The 16752-nt window shown below is 40.1% G+C and overlaps 1 protein-coding gene across 2 annotated transcripts in view; it reads right to left on the reverse strand.

Moving 5' to 3' along the window:
• LOC132586423 (lethal(3)malignant brain tumor-like protein 4) overlaps window positions 1-16752 on the reverse strand; it is a 101146-nt gene that overhangs the window by 44674 nt on the left and 39720 nt on the right. For both annotated transcript variants that reach the window (XM_060258506.1, XM_060258505.1), the window contains 10 exons: window positions 16031-16178; window positions 14300-14351; window positions 10456-10544; window positions 8711-8815; window positions 7935-8070; window positions 7002-7093; window positions 5751-5902; window positions 3571-3647; window positions 1855-1940; window positions 817-927 (listed from right to left, as the gene is read on the reverse strand). In XM_060258506.1, the coding sequence (XP_060114489.1) occupies window positions 817-927; window positions 1855-1940; window positions 3571-3647; window positions 5751-5902; window positions 7002-7093; window positions 7935-8070; window positions 8711-8815; window positions 10456-10544; window positions 14300-14351; window positions 16031-16178 (1048 nt within the window). The remainder of the gene's footprint in view (window positions 1-816; window positions 928-1854; window positions 1941-3570; window positions 3648-5750; window positions 5903-7001; window positions 7094-7934; window positions 8071-8710; window positions 8816-10455; window positions 10545-14299; window positions 14352-16030; window positions 16179-16752) is intronic.

Genomic DNA, 16752 nt, shown 5'->3' on the forward strand with positions numbered 1-16752 from the left:
AAGTATATTTCATGCATCTGATAAAGCAGGTGGTTGCTTTCTGAACTTCATGCTGGAATAAATCAGTTTACCCACTAAAATGCCATGGAACTCTTCTGGAATTTGAATTAAGTACCATTTTGCATACCCAACCACACACTCTCAGAAGGTGGAAATGAATGACATGGTTGTGCTAGTTTCCTGGTCTCTTGCATCCTGATATAGGCACCCTCAGAGACAAAACACTGATCTTTATGTGCAGCTGCTGCGTTTGTATATGCTAAACAGAATCCTGCTAAACAAGAATGGAAACATACTACCAAAAAATACTGTGGAAAACTCGCTGTTAACGTACCTAACACAAAATTTCCAGTCCCAGCAGCTGACAAGCCTCCATTTTACACAATGAGTTGAAAACAATGTGGCTGTGTTTATGTGCTGATTGGAAGATGGCAAGTGGAGTCAGTTCAACATAAAAAAACTGAAGTTAACCTGTTGGTCAGGCTCCCTTTGCAACTAACCCTCACAGGGTATGTGAGCTCAAACGTGTCACATTTATGTTGGATTCATTCAGAGAAACTGCTCAAGGGGAAGAAAAATCAATTTAACAAATGTCAGACTGCAATGAGCTACATTACACTATTATCCAGCAATACTAAAGCAAGAGGGTTGCACTTCGGGTGGGGAGGACACAACACAAAGATCAGGCTACCAACAATTCCATTGAAAGAGCCTGCTTTCTGGATAGCTTAAATGTAATGCATTCTTATCAAATGTTATTTTTGCCTCTCCAGTCAGACAGAGGAGCACTGTGGCTAATTGAAATTGAATGCCTACCTTGAGACGATAGTCATCCTTATCGGTTATAGTTGCCACTCGGATTAGCATGGGGTTTCTCTTGTCTACAGCCTCTAGTTTCATGTTAGTCTGGAAACCATGGGCTGGGCGCTGTTAAAAATAAGTGAAAGGGCAATATAGAGACAAACATCATTGAGGATAATATATACAGAATGATCCCAACATGGTGCCATGGTGCCCACTGGTGTGTTTGATGTCCATTTGCTTTTTTATTATTATTTTGGAAAAATCATCTCTCCCCAAAGCAAAGAGCCAAGCATGGCTTTCCTCCACTTCACTGAAATTGGAGGTGCTTCAAAAATCCCAGTGAGGAATCACATTTGGGTCTGCAAATGTGCCATCCATTCAGAGGCAGCTGCCCCCATCACAGAAAGCCATTTGATTTGGAACCTGCTAATGCTTTGTGATCTATTTTTGTGATTGGTCCTGCCTCCAAGGTGGCACCCACTATCTTTCCTCAAAATTCCAAAAGTGAGCATGGCCTCAACAGGGTTGGGGACCCAGGATTTAACAATCTGATCCATATAACACTTAATACACATTCAAAAGGATCACCTCCCTTTTATTAAAGACTAATTAATCCATAAGACCATCACCCACCATTCTGCAATCCCAACCCCACCTCTTCATCATTCTTTAAACAGGCCAGTTTTGAACAGAATAGTTAATGTTATTATTCCATGTCAGACTCAGTGATGTGCCTCAGTCATACAGGGTTTGGAGCAGACTATGACAAATGCCATGAGGGAAGATTTCTGCATCATGCATCTTCTATAGCAATCTTCCTGCCCTTAGTCTTCCTGTCAAGCAGAATTCATTATCTAAATCACAATGCATAATGTGTCCTCCACCCATTTATGTATTTGGTCGTTATTTTTTTGTTAACTCTGTACTATAATAATTAGCATGTATTGCTTATAGAGTTCCTAACAATAAAGTGTTGCCCAAAGGGGAAAAATATAGCCTTCTTTTGGATTATGGTACACTAATGCAAAACCAAAAGGAATTTTGACTAACCAGTTTAAATGCTCTTGCTGGGGCTGCCTGTGAACCAGTTTCTTCCAAATATTTCTCCCATGAGAAGCTTTTGAAATCTTTGTATTCTGGAAAGAAATTTGAGGCATGTTCTCAATCTTCTAGAACAGAAGCAAGCCACAGTACATGGCAATTAACCAAACACTGCAAGACTATGTCCTGCATAGAATTTAGCTTGTTTGGGAGCTCAAACTAGAAATTAAGCCACTTGCTCATTTTACTAATTTCATACAAAGTTAGCGTAACCTTCTAATGTGCAAGTTGCAAACACTAATATGAGAAGTAACTCTTTCTTTATTGCACACCAAGCCCTTGGAATCTGAACAGAGCTGGGAATCAGTGGCAGAACTGAAATAATCAGATTCATTACTGACAAAGACAAGACTTCCTATTGCTATCTGTCTGCAAGAACTCAGTTCAAACAAAAAGACTAGACTTCAATGCACTCTGTTACAGACTTATAAAATCAACTTAATTTCATGACTGGTTATTCTCCAAAGACAAACTACAGTCAACTACATTATTTTAATACATTTTTTCAAAAGGATATTAGAAGTGATGCACCCCACCCCCAAATGTCTAAATCTGTTTTTCAGTTATGAAAACTACTCCAAGAGGAGCAACATAGAGGGAACATCATTCTGCCGTGTCACAAATGGTATAGGAATGGCCTTCATGATTGATATGTTTGCCAGATCCCAAACAGAATAATAAACATAAAAGGGTTGTGTGTGGACTCCCCACAATTATGAAGCTGGCAGGCTTCTGGCAATCCTAACCAGGCCTTGCAGGGGACATAAGGACACAACTGAGTTTAGTACTTCATCAAATCAAACTCCTGCTGCCTCTCAATCTCCCTGGGAGCTATCCAAGGTCCTGCACCATTCTAGTTCAGCATTACAGGACTCTTGCTCCTTGTGTTGCACTTGACTATACCATTCTTGACTAAGTCCCTTATTGAATAATTTCCCCAGTACTTTGGTCTGGCTACAACAGACCCATATTCTGTTCCCTTTATCAGCAAACCGTTACATTTATTTTCCCTACTATCCCAATGCACCAGAATCTGGCATGGGTCTACTTATGTTTTCCTCTCTTTTCCAGATTTTGTACATTCACCATCAACAGTTGTACATAGTGTTAGATTCCGTTTCAATAGGCTTTCACTGATCTATAGCTGAAGGACCACACTTTTTTGACCCATATTCCATCTTTCTATCTTTTAGACCAAAGAAGTCACAGAAAGGATGTACTGCAATGCTAGGAGTTGGATCTTATGATTCTTCTGCTGGCACAAAGTGACTTGTGCAAGAGGAAATGTTTGATGTTAATGGAAGGAGCCAGCTCTGTCAACCTGCACAAGAGCTTTTGTATAGGCTATCAACTTCTGAAATTTCTTCACAATTTGGAATACTGTTCCCATTAAAAGGACAGAGCAGCAACCAGCATGATATGACCTGCAAGAAATTTTTAAAAGGAGCCTGACAATAAGGAGCATTGATCTGCCCTCCCCTCAACAAAGCATTCTCAGATAATGTACACCTGCAGCTCTGTAGCACGTTTTAATTGCAAACCTAATTCTGAAATTTGGCCAAAGAAAAAATCCAACTCAGAACCTTATAACATATTGAGTCGCACAGGAGATCACACTTTGCAAATATTTTCAGTGCAGTGGGAAATGGTAGGCTTGCAACATACCAGCTGGCGTTGTTAATGGCGTTCCAGTCTCTTGGCAGTAACCAACAGGTCGGATATAAGGGCTACTAGCATCACACCTGCACAAAGAAACCCACAGAAAACTGGCTCCACTCATTGAGCATAAGAAGGAGCACCAATATGCAAACCCTTTCTGATCAACAATCAACAATACACAGCATGCGACCTGGTAGGAATTTATAAAGCTATCTTTTTGAAGATTAAACCCACAGTTCTTGACATCTTTACTAATTAATGGAAACAAATGAGAAACTTTGTCCACAGGTTTGAGAATCAGAGGTGCAGAATTAGAAGGATTCCCTTTTTGATACAAGTGGATTTTTATCTCTCCCTTTGCACTGAGGAGCCAGAAGGGACAGCTGAAACTTTTTGAACCCAGTATTCACCCAAGTCAGGGATTCACACACTGAGAATCCTACCAAACTAACTCATAACCACATATTTATAGAGTCAATTCTGTGAATGGAAGGTTGAAACTTTATGTAGAACTTTCCTTCTGCCTTAAGCTAGGAGTCAGTTCCAGCTACAGCTCTGCAGATTTTTGCTGTTTGGATGACAATTCTCTCATGAAGCAGGAAAGTATCTTTTTAATGACCATGGGCACTTTCCTACAGTTTCATGGAGGTAAGAAGCAGACTGTAAGTTTTGTCCCTGCCACTAGGTGGTGGCCTCCTCCTTCAGTTGAGAGACTATATCCATAGACTTTGTCCATTACATTATAAAAGTAAAAAAAGTAGCACCTCAAAATAGAGATCCTATATATTGAACCAGATAAAGAGGACATCAGAAGCAAAGCCTCTGCATTTTAACACACAGAGAATGAATAAAGAACTATAAAAATAAAGAGAAACGAGCTTAAAAGCAAATGATCTTGAATATTAATTTGGCAGACAACCCATATGTATTAACAACAGCACACACTCCTTGTATTTGGAGTGGAGTAAGGAAGACCATCCTAACTTTGGTCAGAAGGAACTTCTATGATAATTTCTAACATTCCATAGTCCCCTGAAGCAGGAGAATGTCCCTTTAACAAATATAGCCATGCAGTCCAGGGAGATAAGAACTGCGTGCAGCTAGTACCTGCTGCAGAAGGACCCCCATGCCCAAATGTTACATCAGCTAAGGTGGCTAAGACCAGTTTGTAATAACTGACAAAAATAGACACCAAGGCCCAGGCCAGGTTGTTCCCTTTCAGATGTCCACTGCTGTTGCATTTGTGCAACACACAGAGAATAAATGAAGTGTTGTTGACTTTGGCATGTTTCCTATGGAGTAGGAAACATTGGGAAATCTATGTTAGATGTGCATTCTCTTAGGCATCTATTCAATGATGTTATTGGCACATTTTTTTCTCTTTAGCCACATGATGAAATGCTATGAAGAGAATGTCAGACCCCACACATGAAACTGCCTCACACTGACTCAGACCCTTGGTCCATCAAAGTCAGTACTCCAGGGGTGGCCAAACTCGCTTAACGTAAGAGCCATATAGAATAAACATCAGACGTTTGAGCCACAAGATCTGAACATCAGATGTTTGAGAGCTGCAAAATAAGGGAGGGAGGGAGGAAAACAAATAAATGTGGGGGGGGGGGGAGAAGAGGTGGAAAGAAAGCAATTTTAAATGTATTCTCCAAACCACTGGGTGGCTTGGCTTGGAGAAGTGATTTAAAGAGACAAATGCCTTCTCCAAGCTGGCCAATGACCAGGCAGAGGTCTTCCAGATCACCTACTGCCGGGGATTGAACCTGGGACGTCCTGCATGCCAAGCAGATGCTCTGCCACTGAGCCACAACCTCCTGTAAAGAGATGTACTCTTTGGGCAAACCAGTTCTCTGAGACACATTTGGATTTGGCCAACAGAAAGTATATCAGGTGCTTCTGGACATCAATAATTATGACTCGCTAATGTGCAGGCAGGGCCTTTCCAAACAAGTTTGGAATCTGATACATGAAGCATTATGTGACATCCTGGGATTCTTAGAGTGTCATGCTTCCAGTCATGCTTCTAGCCCTCAAAGATGCAGAAGATTTAAAAATAGAATTAGAGTCTGGCTCTGAATTCCCATTCTGATTCCAAACTACCCTGTAGGCTTTGTGGACATTATTTCCTCCCAAGAATCACTCTGTCTGGATATATACTGGACATCATTTCCTACCAATAATCATAGCTTTCATCCCAGTTGTCAAAGTGAATTAGCAGTCGATTATCCACCATGTCAGTAATGGTCGCTACGCACATTAGGGAAGGATTCTTTTTGTCTACTGCTTCTAATTTCATTCCCATTCGAAAACCAGAAGGCGTGATTGGCTGGAGATAAAAAATAATGGGGGAAATGTTTGTCATTCACGATTATACTTTCAAATATAGTTTTCAATTATGCTTTCAAATATAGTCTTCTAGGTTAGGCAAACAAAAAAACCCCTCACATTGCAGTTACATGAGGATATATATATCTATATAAATATGTACTGGCAAACTGGATCAACAGTAACATTTAGACAGAAAAACCACAAATATTGCCACCTTTCACTTTAGAAGCTGAATATTATGAAAACTGCATTATGGAAAAAAGTAAGCTTTTGGCATATGTTTAGGAAAGCCAGCTATAATATAGCACAGGCCTCTCATTAACTGGAAAAGACTGCAGTGACTGAAATTTCAATTTTTTTTTTTAAATTTTCCACCCAGAGGGGTCCCTGCAGACACAGACACATGCAGGAAGCAGTAACTGCCCTTGGGTGTCTATGAACAGAATGGCTGCCTCTGGCAACAACCCACATGAGTCCAGAGGTAGGGAAAAAACGGGCTGCCCCATGTAAATCAGAACCAGAGAGTGGCTTTTGTATTCATGGACATTCTGAGTCAGATGTTACTTTCTCCACAGGACTGCTCTGCATGGAAGCGTTATAAGCCTGTCTTCTAATTAATTGAAATCAACAGGAATTGACAACCATTACCAGGGTACAGATTGGATAAGATGCTACGCAAATGTACAAGCCAGGCTACTTGACAGAGTGGAACGAGAAGTAAACTAGAGCCATTTAAAACACAACTCTGAAGATACAGGCAGAGAAATAACACAATTTAAGGTAGGCATGAGTTTTGCCACATGTTTTCAAGCCAGGGAATGAGCTAAGCTGGGTGTTATGCACAACTAGCCCTTTTATTTGCCACCTTGTGAATCCTGATGCTTACTGGTCTGTTTGGAAATAAACTCTGCATACTAACTATGATGTGAGCAACTAAATAGGTTTCCACCTGGTCTGTTCTCCTCCCCATCTTGTTTCATAGATTAGCTCCTGTTCTAAGCAGCTGAAAAAGGGAACAATGCTACCCGGGATAAAGCTTTAAATAAAGGGCTTGAACAACAAGCGTAAAAGACATCAAAATCAGTATTATGACTTACTGTGCTGAGTGCCTTGAAAAGAGTTTTGGGGGCAGCCTGAGCTTTGCCATTCTTCAAATACGAAGCCCAATTAAATTCCCCTTCCTTGTAACCTAGAGATAGATTGGTAGATAAAAGCATTGTTTGATACAGGGATCTGCTGTACTCAAACTGGCTTTTGAGAAATAGAAATTATGTGGGAAGAATTTGAACTTTGCATGATTGAAGTCCTTGTGGAAGCGGCAGGCGTGCAAGCCTTCAGCTCACAGACTTCTCACTTTCTCCTGTTTTTTAAATACATTATTGGAGCTCTTAGTCATTAATTTGAAATGTCAGAAACCTCTGGTAATTAGAATAATAGCAAGAGAAAGCACTTAATACATTACTTAAAAAGCATATTATTTTAATGCTTCTTGCACAGCAATTCTGTGCAGAGTTACACCGGTCTTAAACCCACTGCCTTAAATGGAGTAAGTGTCCTTAGACTGGAGTAATTCTACATAGGACTGTACTGCTAGTGCTTGACCCTAGCAAAATAAACTCACCTAGTTTTACCTATTCTAGGGCTCTCTAAACGTGCTTGGAAAATGACAGTAATAATTGATGCATATTAAGAAATTAACAGGTTCCCTCTATTGGTTATTGCAGCTTTTTTGTGATTATACATGCACCAGAAAACCACTACTCAGCAGTGTATTTTCAGCATGAAAGAAAATATTTAGCTGCTTGACATGTTACAGGACAGAAGCAGACACATGGTACATTTCTAACGTGTTATCTCTTTCCACTTGTGTGGAATGACCAAAGATTCTGATTTTTGTTATTTCTTCCCATTTTAAGCAGTTAAAGTAGGGTGGATTTAATAGGAAATGCTCTCTCATTAAGGAGGGTCCTTGTATCCAGAGATGCTGATAATCAAACACACCATAAACAAACAACACCCAATCCATGTACCTTTAGGAGGAAGCAGTTTGTGGCCTGTTTTTTCACACCAGCCCACAGGGTGGATGTCTGGAGAATCAGCATTAACCCAGAAGTCATAACACTCAGAATAGCCATCAAAATGCAATCGCATCCTGTACCCTTGTATCTGTAAATGTGAGGCAATACAAGTTTATCCTCTTTTGTGCTATCTGCTTTGAAAAATGGCTAGATTTGACATTTCTGCTTATACTAGACCAAGTCTTTTTCTTCCAAAAATAAATCCTGAACAATGAAGGATATATTTTAAGAGAAATAATACACCTATCCATAGATGGGACCAGCAAATCCAGATTGATGTGCCCCTGCAATCGATCTCTCAGTAAGTCAGGCACTGCTTGCGATGTCCAGAATCACAATGAAATAGATAATTACCCCACTATGAATTTTGTTTTACATAGACCATTAAAGGATTAGCTGCCAAAATTAACTCAGATACATACCCAGCAAAGACACGGAGGGGGGGGGCGGGGGAGGGAGACAAAGATTTTTCTAGATTGTCTGGCCTACCTGTCAATTATCTTTCAGACTGCTAATACTTTTTTCAAGCTTTGACTTTTGATTTCTTTAATCAAAATGGCAGCACAAACAAATTTTAAAAAATATTTCAGAGAAAAAACATATTTAACTAAAAAAGAAATGAACTATGTATTATAACATGGTTTCAATATATTGGTTTAAGGACAATTCTTACATCTTTCTACTACTTGTCAATTTCTCCTGCCCCATTCTAGAAAACAGACAAATACCTCAGCAACAGAAAGGACACAAAATAAAGATGGATGTTCAGGATCCAGACCCTCTAACTTCATTCCAACTTTAAATCCATTCTTATTTTGTGGAAAGGACTGCAACTGCAGGGGAAAGGAGGGGAATGTTATTTTACACTGTAAAAAATGCACACAAAAGAGTCCCTTAGCACTTTCAAGAAGACCAACAGGTATAAACTTTTGGGTGCCTGCACACTTCTTCAAAGAGAGCGGGGAGGGAGAGAGATGGATGGAGTCCTATGGCACTTGGAGAGATCCCCATTTCCAGTTCTAACAGATGGGAACAGGAAGAAACCTAAGAGCACAGCTTCCATTCCTTATTAGTGTAAGTGAGCAAGAGTCCAGTAGCTCCTTAACAACTAACACAATTTGTGGCAGGGCATGAGCTTTTATGAATCACTGCTCACTTTTCAGATACAGCTAGAATGTGTCCTTATCTCAGAGAGTGAAGTGATTTCAGATGCCAAGAGAACTGCTATTCTTAGGACAACTGAATGTCCTGGAAGGTTAAAATATTCCCCACCTCACTAGTTTTTGAATGTTGTAGTTTCTAATAGCAGTAGAAAGAGTAAAAGTCCAGTAGCATCTTAGACTAAAAATGTTTATGGTAGGGTATGTGCTTTCGTGAGTCACCTATTCAGGCTTATTTCTGTTTATTCTTTGCATCCTCCTGGACTGAATTAAGACATAGGGTTCCTATCTTATTACCAATGCCGATAATTATCCAAGGAACAGGCGTACTGGTTGTTTTACAGGCTACAATATTTTTGTGGGTTTTTCTTCTTTTTTTGCTCTCAAGTCGCATCTGTCTTATGGCAAACCCATAGGATTTTCAAGGCAAGAGTCACAAACAGAGATGATTTGCCATTGTCAACCTCTACAAAGCAACTGTGGACTTTCATGGAGGTCTCCCACCCAACTACTAATGAGGGCTAACTCTGCATAGCTTTTGAGATCTGATGAGACTGGCATATCCTGGACTGGCTAAGTCAGGGCTAGGGGTATGTGCATGGTATATACTGAGCCAAATAAATACCCTCAAAATACTATTGGTAGTTTTGGGGTATTTATTCAGCTGAATCAGATTTTCTGATCTAATTTGGCTACCTATCTAGCTGAACCCAAATAAAAGCTAATATCATTCGGCTTTTATTTGGGCTTACCTTCAGTATCCGAAGTGGCACAAGTTTACCCACCTTCCAGGTCAACTCATGCCACTTCCAGATTCCTCACTCATGGTTTGGCTTTTCAAAAGCCATTTAAAGGGAACTTTAAATACCTTCCCTTCCCTCCCTGAGTCACTATGCAGAGGTGGTACATCTCGGCAAGTGAAGGGAAGGTTAAATGCCTTCCCTTCATTCGCTGAGAAATGCCACCGCTTATATTATTATACAGTATAATGTATTATTATATACAATATTATATTACATAAGATATACTATATAATATTATTATATAGTATTATATAATATATAGCTCTGGGTGCTTTGCTATATTGCAGTATCAAAACACAGAGGGCCACACCTGCCTGGCTCTTCCTTCTAGTTCTTCTAAGTTGCAGGATCTCTGGGAGGGTTAGGATATGACTACTTGCACTGTTCCTTTCATTTTTAAAAAAAATTAACGTGCTAGAATGGCAGAAGCAAATTAAATCTTTGATGCTGCATTTGAATGAATGAATTAATAGTATAAATATAATAGCATAAATTTAAGAAACTGCAAACCTCTTTGAATAGTTTAAGTGGTGCGGCCACCATCCGTTCTTCTTCTAAGTAGGAAATCCAGTTCCACACATACTTCTTTCCAGGAATAACTAAATAATTAAAGACAGAATGAAAAAGTTCAGGTTTATGAGTGGCAGTTAAGCAGAACATGATGAAACACTCACAACCTGCATGATTTGGGACCAGGGTATCTCAAGGACCATCTTCTCTCATACATTCCTGCCTGAGAATTAAAATTGTGGAGAGATGCCATCCTGACTGTCCCACCACTTAAAGATACTCATTTGGTGGGTACACAAGACAGCAAAACATTGGAACTTACCTGAAGGTTTCTTCTCTTCAGTGGGGCGAAGTCATCCAAGCTAGTTAGATCATGTCTCCTCTTGCTCCAGGTGGGGCTCACAAATCAGCGTGGACTGAATTGGCTCAGAGTGAGGCCTCCAGTCTTCATATAGTAACTCCATGACAGATATTGTGGCTGACTAGGCTTCTCCCCCCCACCCAATGAGGTGTGGATGACTTCACTCCACTGAAGAGAAGAAACCTTCAGGTAAGTTCCAATGGCTTGTTCTCCTTCAGTAGGGGAAGTCATCCAAACTGGTTATATCCCCAAGCTACAACCTGAGTGAGATCCTCATTTTTATCTTGTCCCACCACTTGGTAGTATACCTTTCTACCAGATGAAGCATGCACAGATTTTAACTGATCAACTTCAGATTTTAACCAATCAACTGATCTAGGGAGCTGATCAACTTCCCCCAAAACACAATAATTTTCCTATTAAATGCAGATCTTGTTCTGTTTGCCCCCTTGTGTGGGAGACAGATTTTGTAAAAATAGGCGACATCAGTACCCATTTAAATCAATACACGTGTTGTTCAACTAAAAGATCTGTGTACTTAATTGAGGTATGTAAATTAAGGTAGTATGTGGGATCCAGTATGCATTCTATTAGGGTATGTATGGCTGAACATAAGTCGAGAATACACTGTAAAAATTATGATGCACCATTAACTCAACATTTTGTAAATATGAATAATAAATGTGATGATTTTAGATTTCTCATGTTAGAACATCTTGAACCACATTGTTATTCATGGATTGAAACACGTTGTCTTTTGTTACAAAAAGAAGCACAATGGAGATTCGTAAATTGGGACACATCCATCCAGAAGGACTTAATTCAACTTCGATCATCATTTATTTAGGTTGACTATTTGAACTTTATAATGATCCTGTCACTTTATGAAAGCTATGGCATTCATCCAGTTGTGTATGGTTAAGGAAATTTGTAATTGTAATGGAGTATATTTATTCTTGTTGTAAATAACAATGTTTAGGGGAGGTATTTGAGTAATGCCAGCTTTTGCCAGTTGGAATTTTGTAATCAGGACCTCAATGAGTAACACTAGTATTTGGATTGGTGAGTGATTGTATATTGGGGTAGTGTAGGTGTGTTGTATTGTTTTATGCATAGTGTGTTATTTTTCTTTTCTTTAGACATTATTTCCTGAAGGGTTTAATCCTGAAATGTTGCACTTAACCAGAAGTCACATTGTGCACTATATTTCATATTAATCTACAACTTTCTTCCTGGAACGGACCCTCCATTTCATGAGCTACATGTTTGAACTTTCATTTTCAAGACTGCATTGTTTATAAATAGGAGTCTTAGTATACTTTCATTTGGTTTAATCAGAAATGTGGCAATGGTGTATGTGATTATGTATTCAATCATGATACAAATGTATTTGTAGCGTCTTAGGACACAGATTTGTTTTTTGTTCCTTTGCTTCTTTCTGTTTTATCCTACCTTTGTATTATATTGCATCCTCCAGTCTGCAGAGAAAAGGCAGAAAAAATGTGGAAAAAAACTAAGCAGCCACCCGATTGCAGAAGCCACTGGGAAAGGCCTCAGAGAGGCTTCAGGGAGAAGAAACTCCTCTGCTACACTACTGCCTCTGCTTGGATCACCTCCTTGTTTGTGTTGGAGGTTCTTATCCCATTGCACCATGTAACTTGGGGGTGGGTCTCACCTTTAGCTCCACTCCTCTCATTCCCTGCAGGCCTGGAAACCACTGAGTCTGCATGGGATGGACCACCTTCTGCAATCTCCTCGTGGTTGTTTGGAACTAACAGATCTCTGCCAGGCTTTTTCAGCATAGGGACCCGCTGCAGAATGACCCAAACCCTTGGGTCTGCCAGCTCCAACAGCAACTCACACTGCTGCAGATCCATCCAACACCGGTCAGTCTCAACTGCCTCCCCATTCTTTCTTAAGACTGGCAATGGGGCCCTTCTTCAAGGTCTTTCCATCTTCCATACCAAAAAGGTAAGATACTCCAAGAGAGTGGGTCTAGGCTTGGACCTGGTAGATCTCAGCCAGGCATTTCCTGTGTAGTGGGCAGGGGGTGGGGGAGAGCAGTTGTGGAACGATCGGAAGCTTTGGAACTCCCAACACTGATGGTGGTTTGTGCCACTAAAAAGCTACCTGCTGTTAGTCAGTCTCTGGTGCCTGGAACTTCAGGCAAGAGAGGCTTAATGGTCACTTTTTTTGTTTTAAGACTAGTGATGACAAGGCTCTTCTTCAAAGCTTTTCCATCTTCCATACCAATAAGTCAAGAGTCTCCAAGGAAGCAGTGCTAGGTTCAAGTGTCCTGCTGGAGCAGCATAGCTATCAAAACTGGAGGGCCAGCCTCGCTCTGAGCCAATACAGTCTATACAAATTTGCATAGCCCTGCCTGGAGAGAGAGGTGTGACCTAACCATTTTGGATGACTGAAGGAGAAAGCTTTTTCTGTGGTAGCCCTGCAATTATGGAACTACCTCCCCGGGGAGGTACACCTGGCCCACTCATTGTTAATCTTCAGGATGCAGATGTAGACAGCTTCGTTCAGAAATGCGTTTGGATTGATTTAGCTTTTACTATCAAAAGTTCTAACTACAGTTTTTAATGTGTCTTTTATGCACTTTATAATTGTTTTTATCATTTTATTAACATTGTAAGCCATCTTGAGTTCCGCAAGGGAGAAAGGCAGCTGATAAATGTTTCAGATAAATAAATAAATGTTTGCTTGTTTTTAAAAAATTCACTTGCATTTGATGGACTATCTTTCACATTTATAATAGGGGAACAGCAAGTTTCATGAACTGTTCAATATCTCAAATGCTACCATTTCCCCCTAACTAAATACTTGGTAAGAGAACTAGTGAAACAATCAAAACCATCTGTTACTTAAAAAGAAGAATCAGAAAACTTAAGTTGTGTATATTTTTGCAGGGTTTTTTTTCACACTTCTAAGTAGCTGAAATTTGCAAACTGACGAAATAGATCTTGGATGCCCAATACAAAACAGCGAGCCCCATTAGTCCTTGAAAATATTCTGAAAACTGGGCAAACATAGACATGTGAAGGCAAAGATAAATGGCAACCAGAAGATTGTGAAGAATGAATGGTCTATGAATCCATAAATCAATACAAAGAATAAATACTTGAGGAGGCAGTGATCTAACCTAAGATGATTCCCACCAAGAGCTCATAAAATATTTCCAGCCTTATGGTCTATAAAAGCATCTTTCCATTCCTGAATTTAATGTTTATCATCCATATATAGTTTGATGCTCATAGAAGGGAACACAGCCTGCTGAAGCCAGACAAGTTTTGGCCTACTTGGCTATTCCATTTGACAGTTGGTGGAATATCATTCCTAACCATTAATTTTTCAAGCCTGAATATATTGGGATATATATTATCTATCATCCGGGCCTTCTTCATTGCAAAACTATCCATTTTGTAGCAGCTGTTGAACATTAAGTAGTAACAAATCCAAGGTGCTTCAGCTTACCTTGCTTAATTGGTTTAGCACTTTTACGGCTTTTCAGATTCAGTTTCTTTTCCTAGACACAAAGATATATTTAAAAACTGTAAGCAAACATATACAGACCTTCCTGTTTCCCTCTTCATAGACTCTGGACTTAACTAATATGCTTTCACTTCAAACAGCATTCTGAAGGATTCAGCCTGCTACTTTACAAAGCATTATGTATTACAGCAAAAGTAGGCCCTCACAGGTCAGCAACAATATATGCTCAACATAAGGGGGGACCAGGATATCTCAAGGGCTTTAAGATCATCTACTGAGGCTATGCCTCAGATATTCCCATCTTTAAAACTGGATGGCTAATAAGAGACAGGGTCTTGTTGGTTGAGGTCCCTGATAATACCCAGGCACATCTGCCAGGCATCCACTGACATTCTGGTACCTATTTAAGAAATTTTAGGCACTTTCTGACTCTGTAGAGGTTCTGGTTTTCAGTGGACAATATTGATTTAATATTTTTTTTAAAAAATCTTTTTTATTTAATCTTTGATTATATTAGCTTGTTTGATACTTTTATGTCATTCTTATGGCTGCCAGCCACTGGGAACCTGAAATAATTGTATCATGCCATACAAGGGACTGCCCTGGAAGGTACTGTGGAAATTCCAATTAGTACTGAATGCAGCTGTCCATCTCTAGATGGGTGAAATGATGGTACTGGATTTATACCCCACCCCCCACTCCAAATCTCAGAGTGGCTCACAATCTCCTTTACCTTCTCCCCCCACAACGGACACCCTGTGAGGTGGGTGGGGCTGAGAGAGCTCTCCCAGAAGCTGCCCTTTCAAGGACAGCACTGCAAGAGAGAGCTATGGCTGACCCAAGGCCATTCCAGCAGCTGCAAGTGGAGGAGTGGGGAATCAAACCCGGTTCTCCCAGATAAAAGTTTGCACACTTAACCACTACACCAAACTGTCTCTCACATTTGCCCTGCACATTTGATGTTTGCAACAACTGCACTGCCTCACAAATTGTTTTGGGGATCAATTCAGTGTATTGATGCTTACCTTTAACGTCCTTCAGCAATTCTTCTTGAAGAGCTACTTCTCCTGGTATCAACTACCCACCTCTCTATGCATCAAGCATCCTCTAACTAAAGGCTTCACAATAGCTGCTCCAGCAGTCCTTCTGATCACAATCTGAAGAGTTCCTCGCTAGAACGCTGTCCTTTGCGGACTTCAAGCCTTTGGAACTGCCTCTCAGAGGAAGTTCATAGGGCACTTTCTCTTGGTGTATTATGCAAAATAGGTCTCTTGAAGAGGAGGCATTTGACATTGGGTGATTACTGGTTATTTATTAGCATCTTGAGTGGGTCCTTGAACTGCTGGTTTCCTGATGTTGTTGGTGTATTGGGGTCATTTATGAATTTTTAAAAAATTGTAAATACTGTTTTACCTTCTGTACTTTACTACAACCCACAGGTCAAATTTAAAAAAAAACAACAGGGAAGTAAATTAAAAATATTTTAAATTTTAAAATTTGCAAAAAAATTAAACATCTCAAATACATAACTAGTCATTTAGCATGTGTGTGCACGTACTCACACCTATAAATCAGCCATTTAAAATGATCAACTTCAAAGCATTCTTTGACTGCAAAATTACACTGTCTGCCTAATTTAAAAAGCCTACTAGCTGGCACACAGCTGTGTTCAGTCACTGAATGTAGCCTCTTGTCTATGGGGTCATCCATTACCTCCTCATCATCTGCATTTTCTTCCTCATCGTCAGAATCCAAAAGCAACTTCCTCTTCCGTCGTAGACGCTTCGAGGGTCTCTCAGTTTCATACACTTGGCCGCTACTTGTCTGATTTCCATAGTCAGGTGGGGAGCACTTAGAAACTCTACCAACAGATAGAATAAATCATAGAATCACAGAGTTGGAAGGGACCTCCAGGGTCATCTAGTCCAACCCCCTAAATACCTCCCCCTAAATTCACAGGATCTTCATTGCTGTCAGATGGCCATCTAGCCTCTGTTTAAAAACCTCCAAGGAAGGAGAGCCCACCACCTCCTGAGGAAGCCTGTTCCACTGAGGAACCGCTCTAATGGTCAGGAAGTTCTTCGTAATGTTGAGCTGGAAACTCTTGATTTAATTTCAACCCACTGGTTCTGGTCCATATATGACAGCCTTCATGGAAAGCATCTATGCTTGGTCATGGATGAGAAAGGAGTCTGGGTTCAATGCTTTCAAAAAGGGCATGTGTTGGGGGTAAGCAGGGTTAACAGGAGGAATGTCCTTATTTCATCTCCAGAATTGGTTCAGTACAAACAATGGTACTTCAGGTGCCCCTCTGAAGAAATTTGATGGCACTGCAATTTAGACAACTATTATTCACTGGCTCCCTAATTAGCAATTAATAGACTTTAAACCAATTATGTACAAGAATGTCCTCCTGTACAGTGCAGGTCAGTCAC

Source organism: Heteronotia binoei, chromosome 17 (genome assembly GCF_032191835.1).
Source record: "Heteronotia binoei isolate CCM8104 ecotype False Entrance Well chromosome 17, APGP_CSIRO_Hbin_v1, whole genome shotgun sequence".
NCBI classification, from domain to species: domain Eukaryota; kingdom Metazoa; phylum Chordata; class Lepidosauria; order Squamata; family Gekkonidae; genus Heteronotia; species Heteronotia binoei.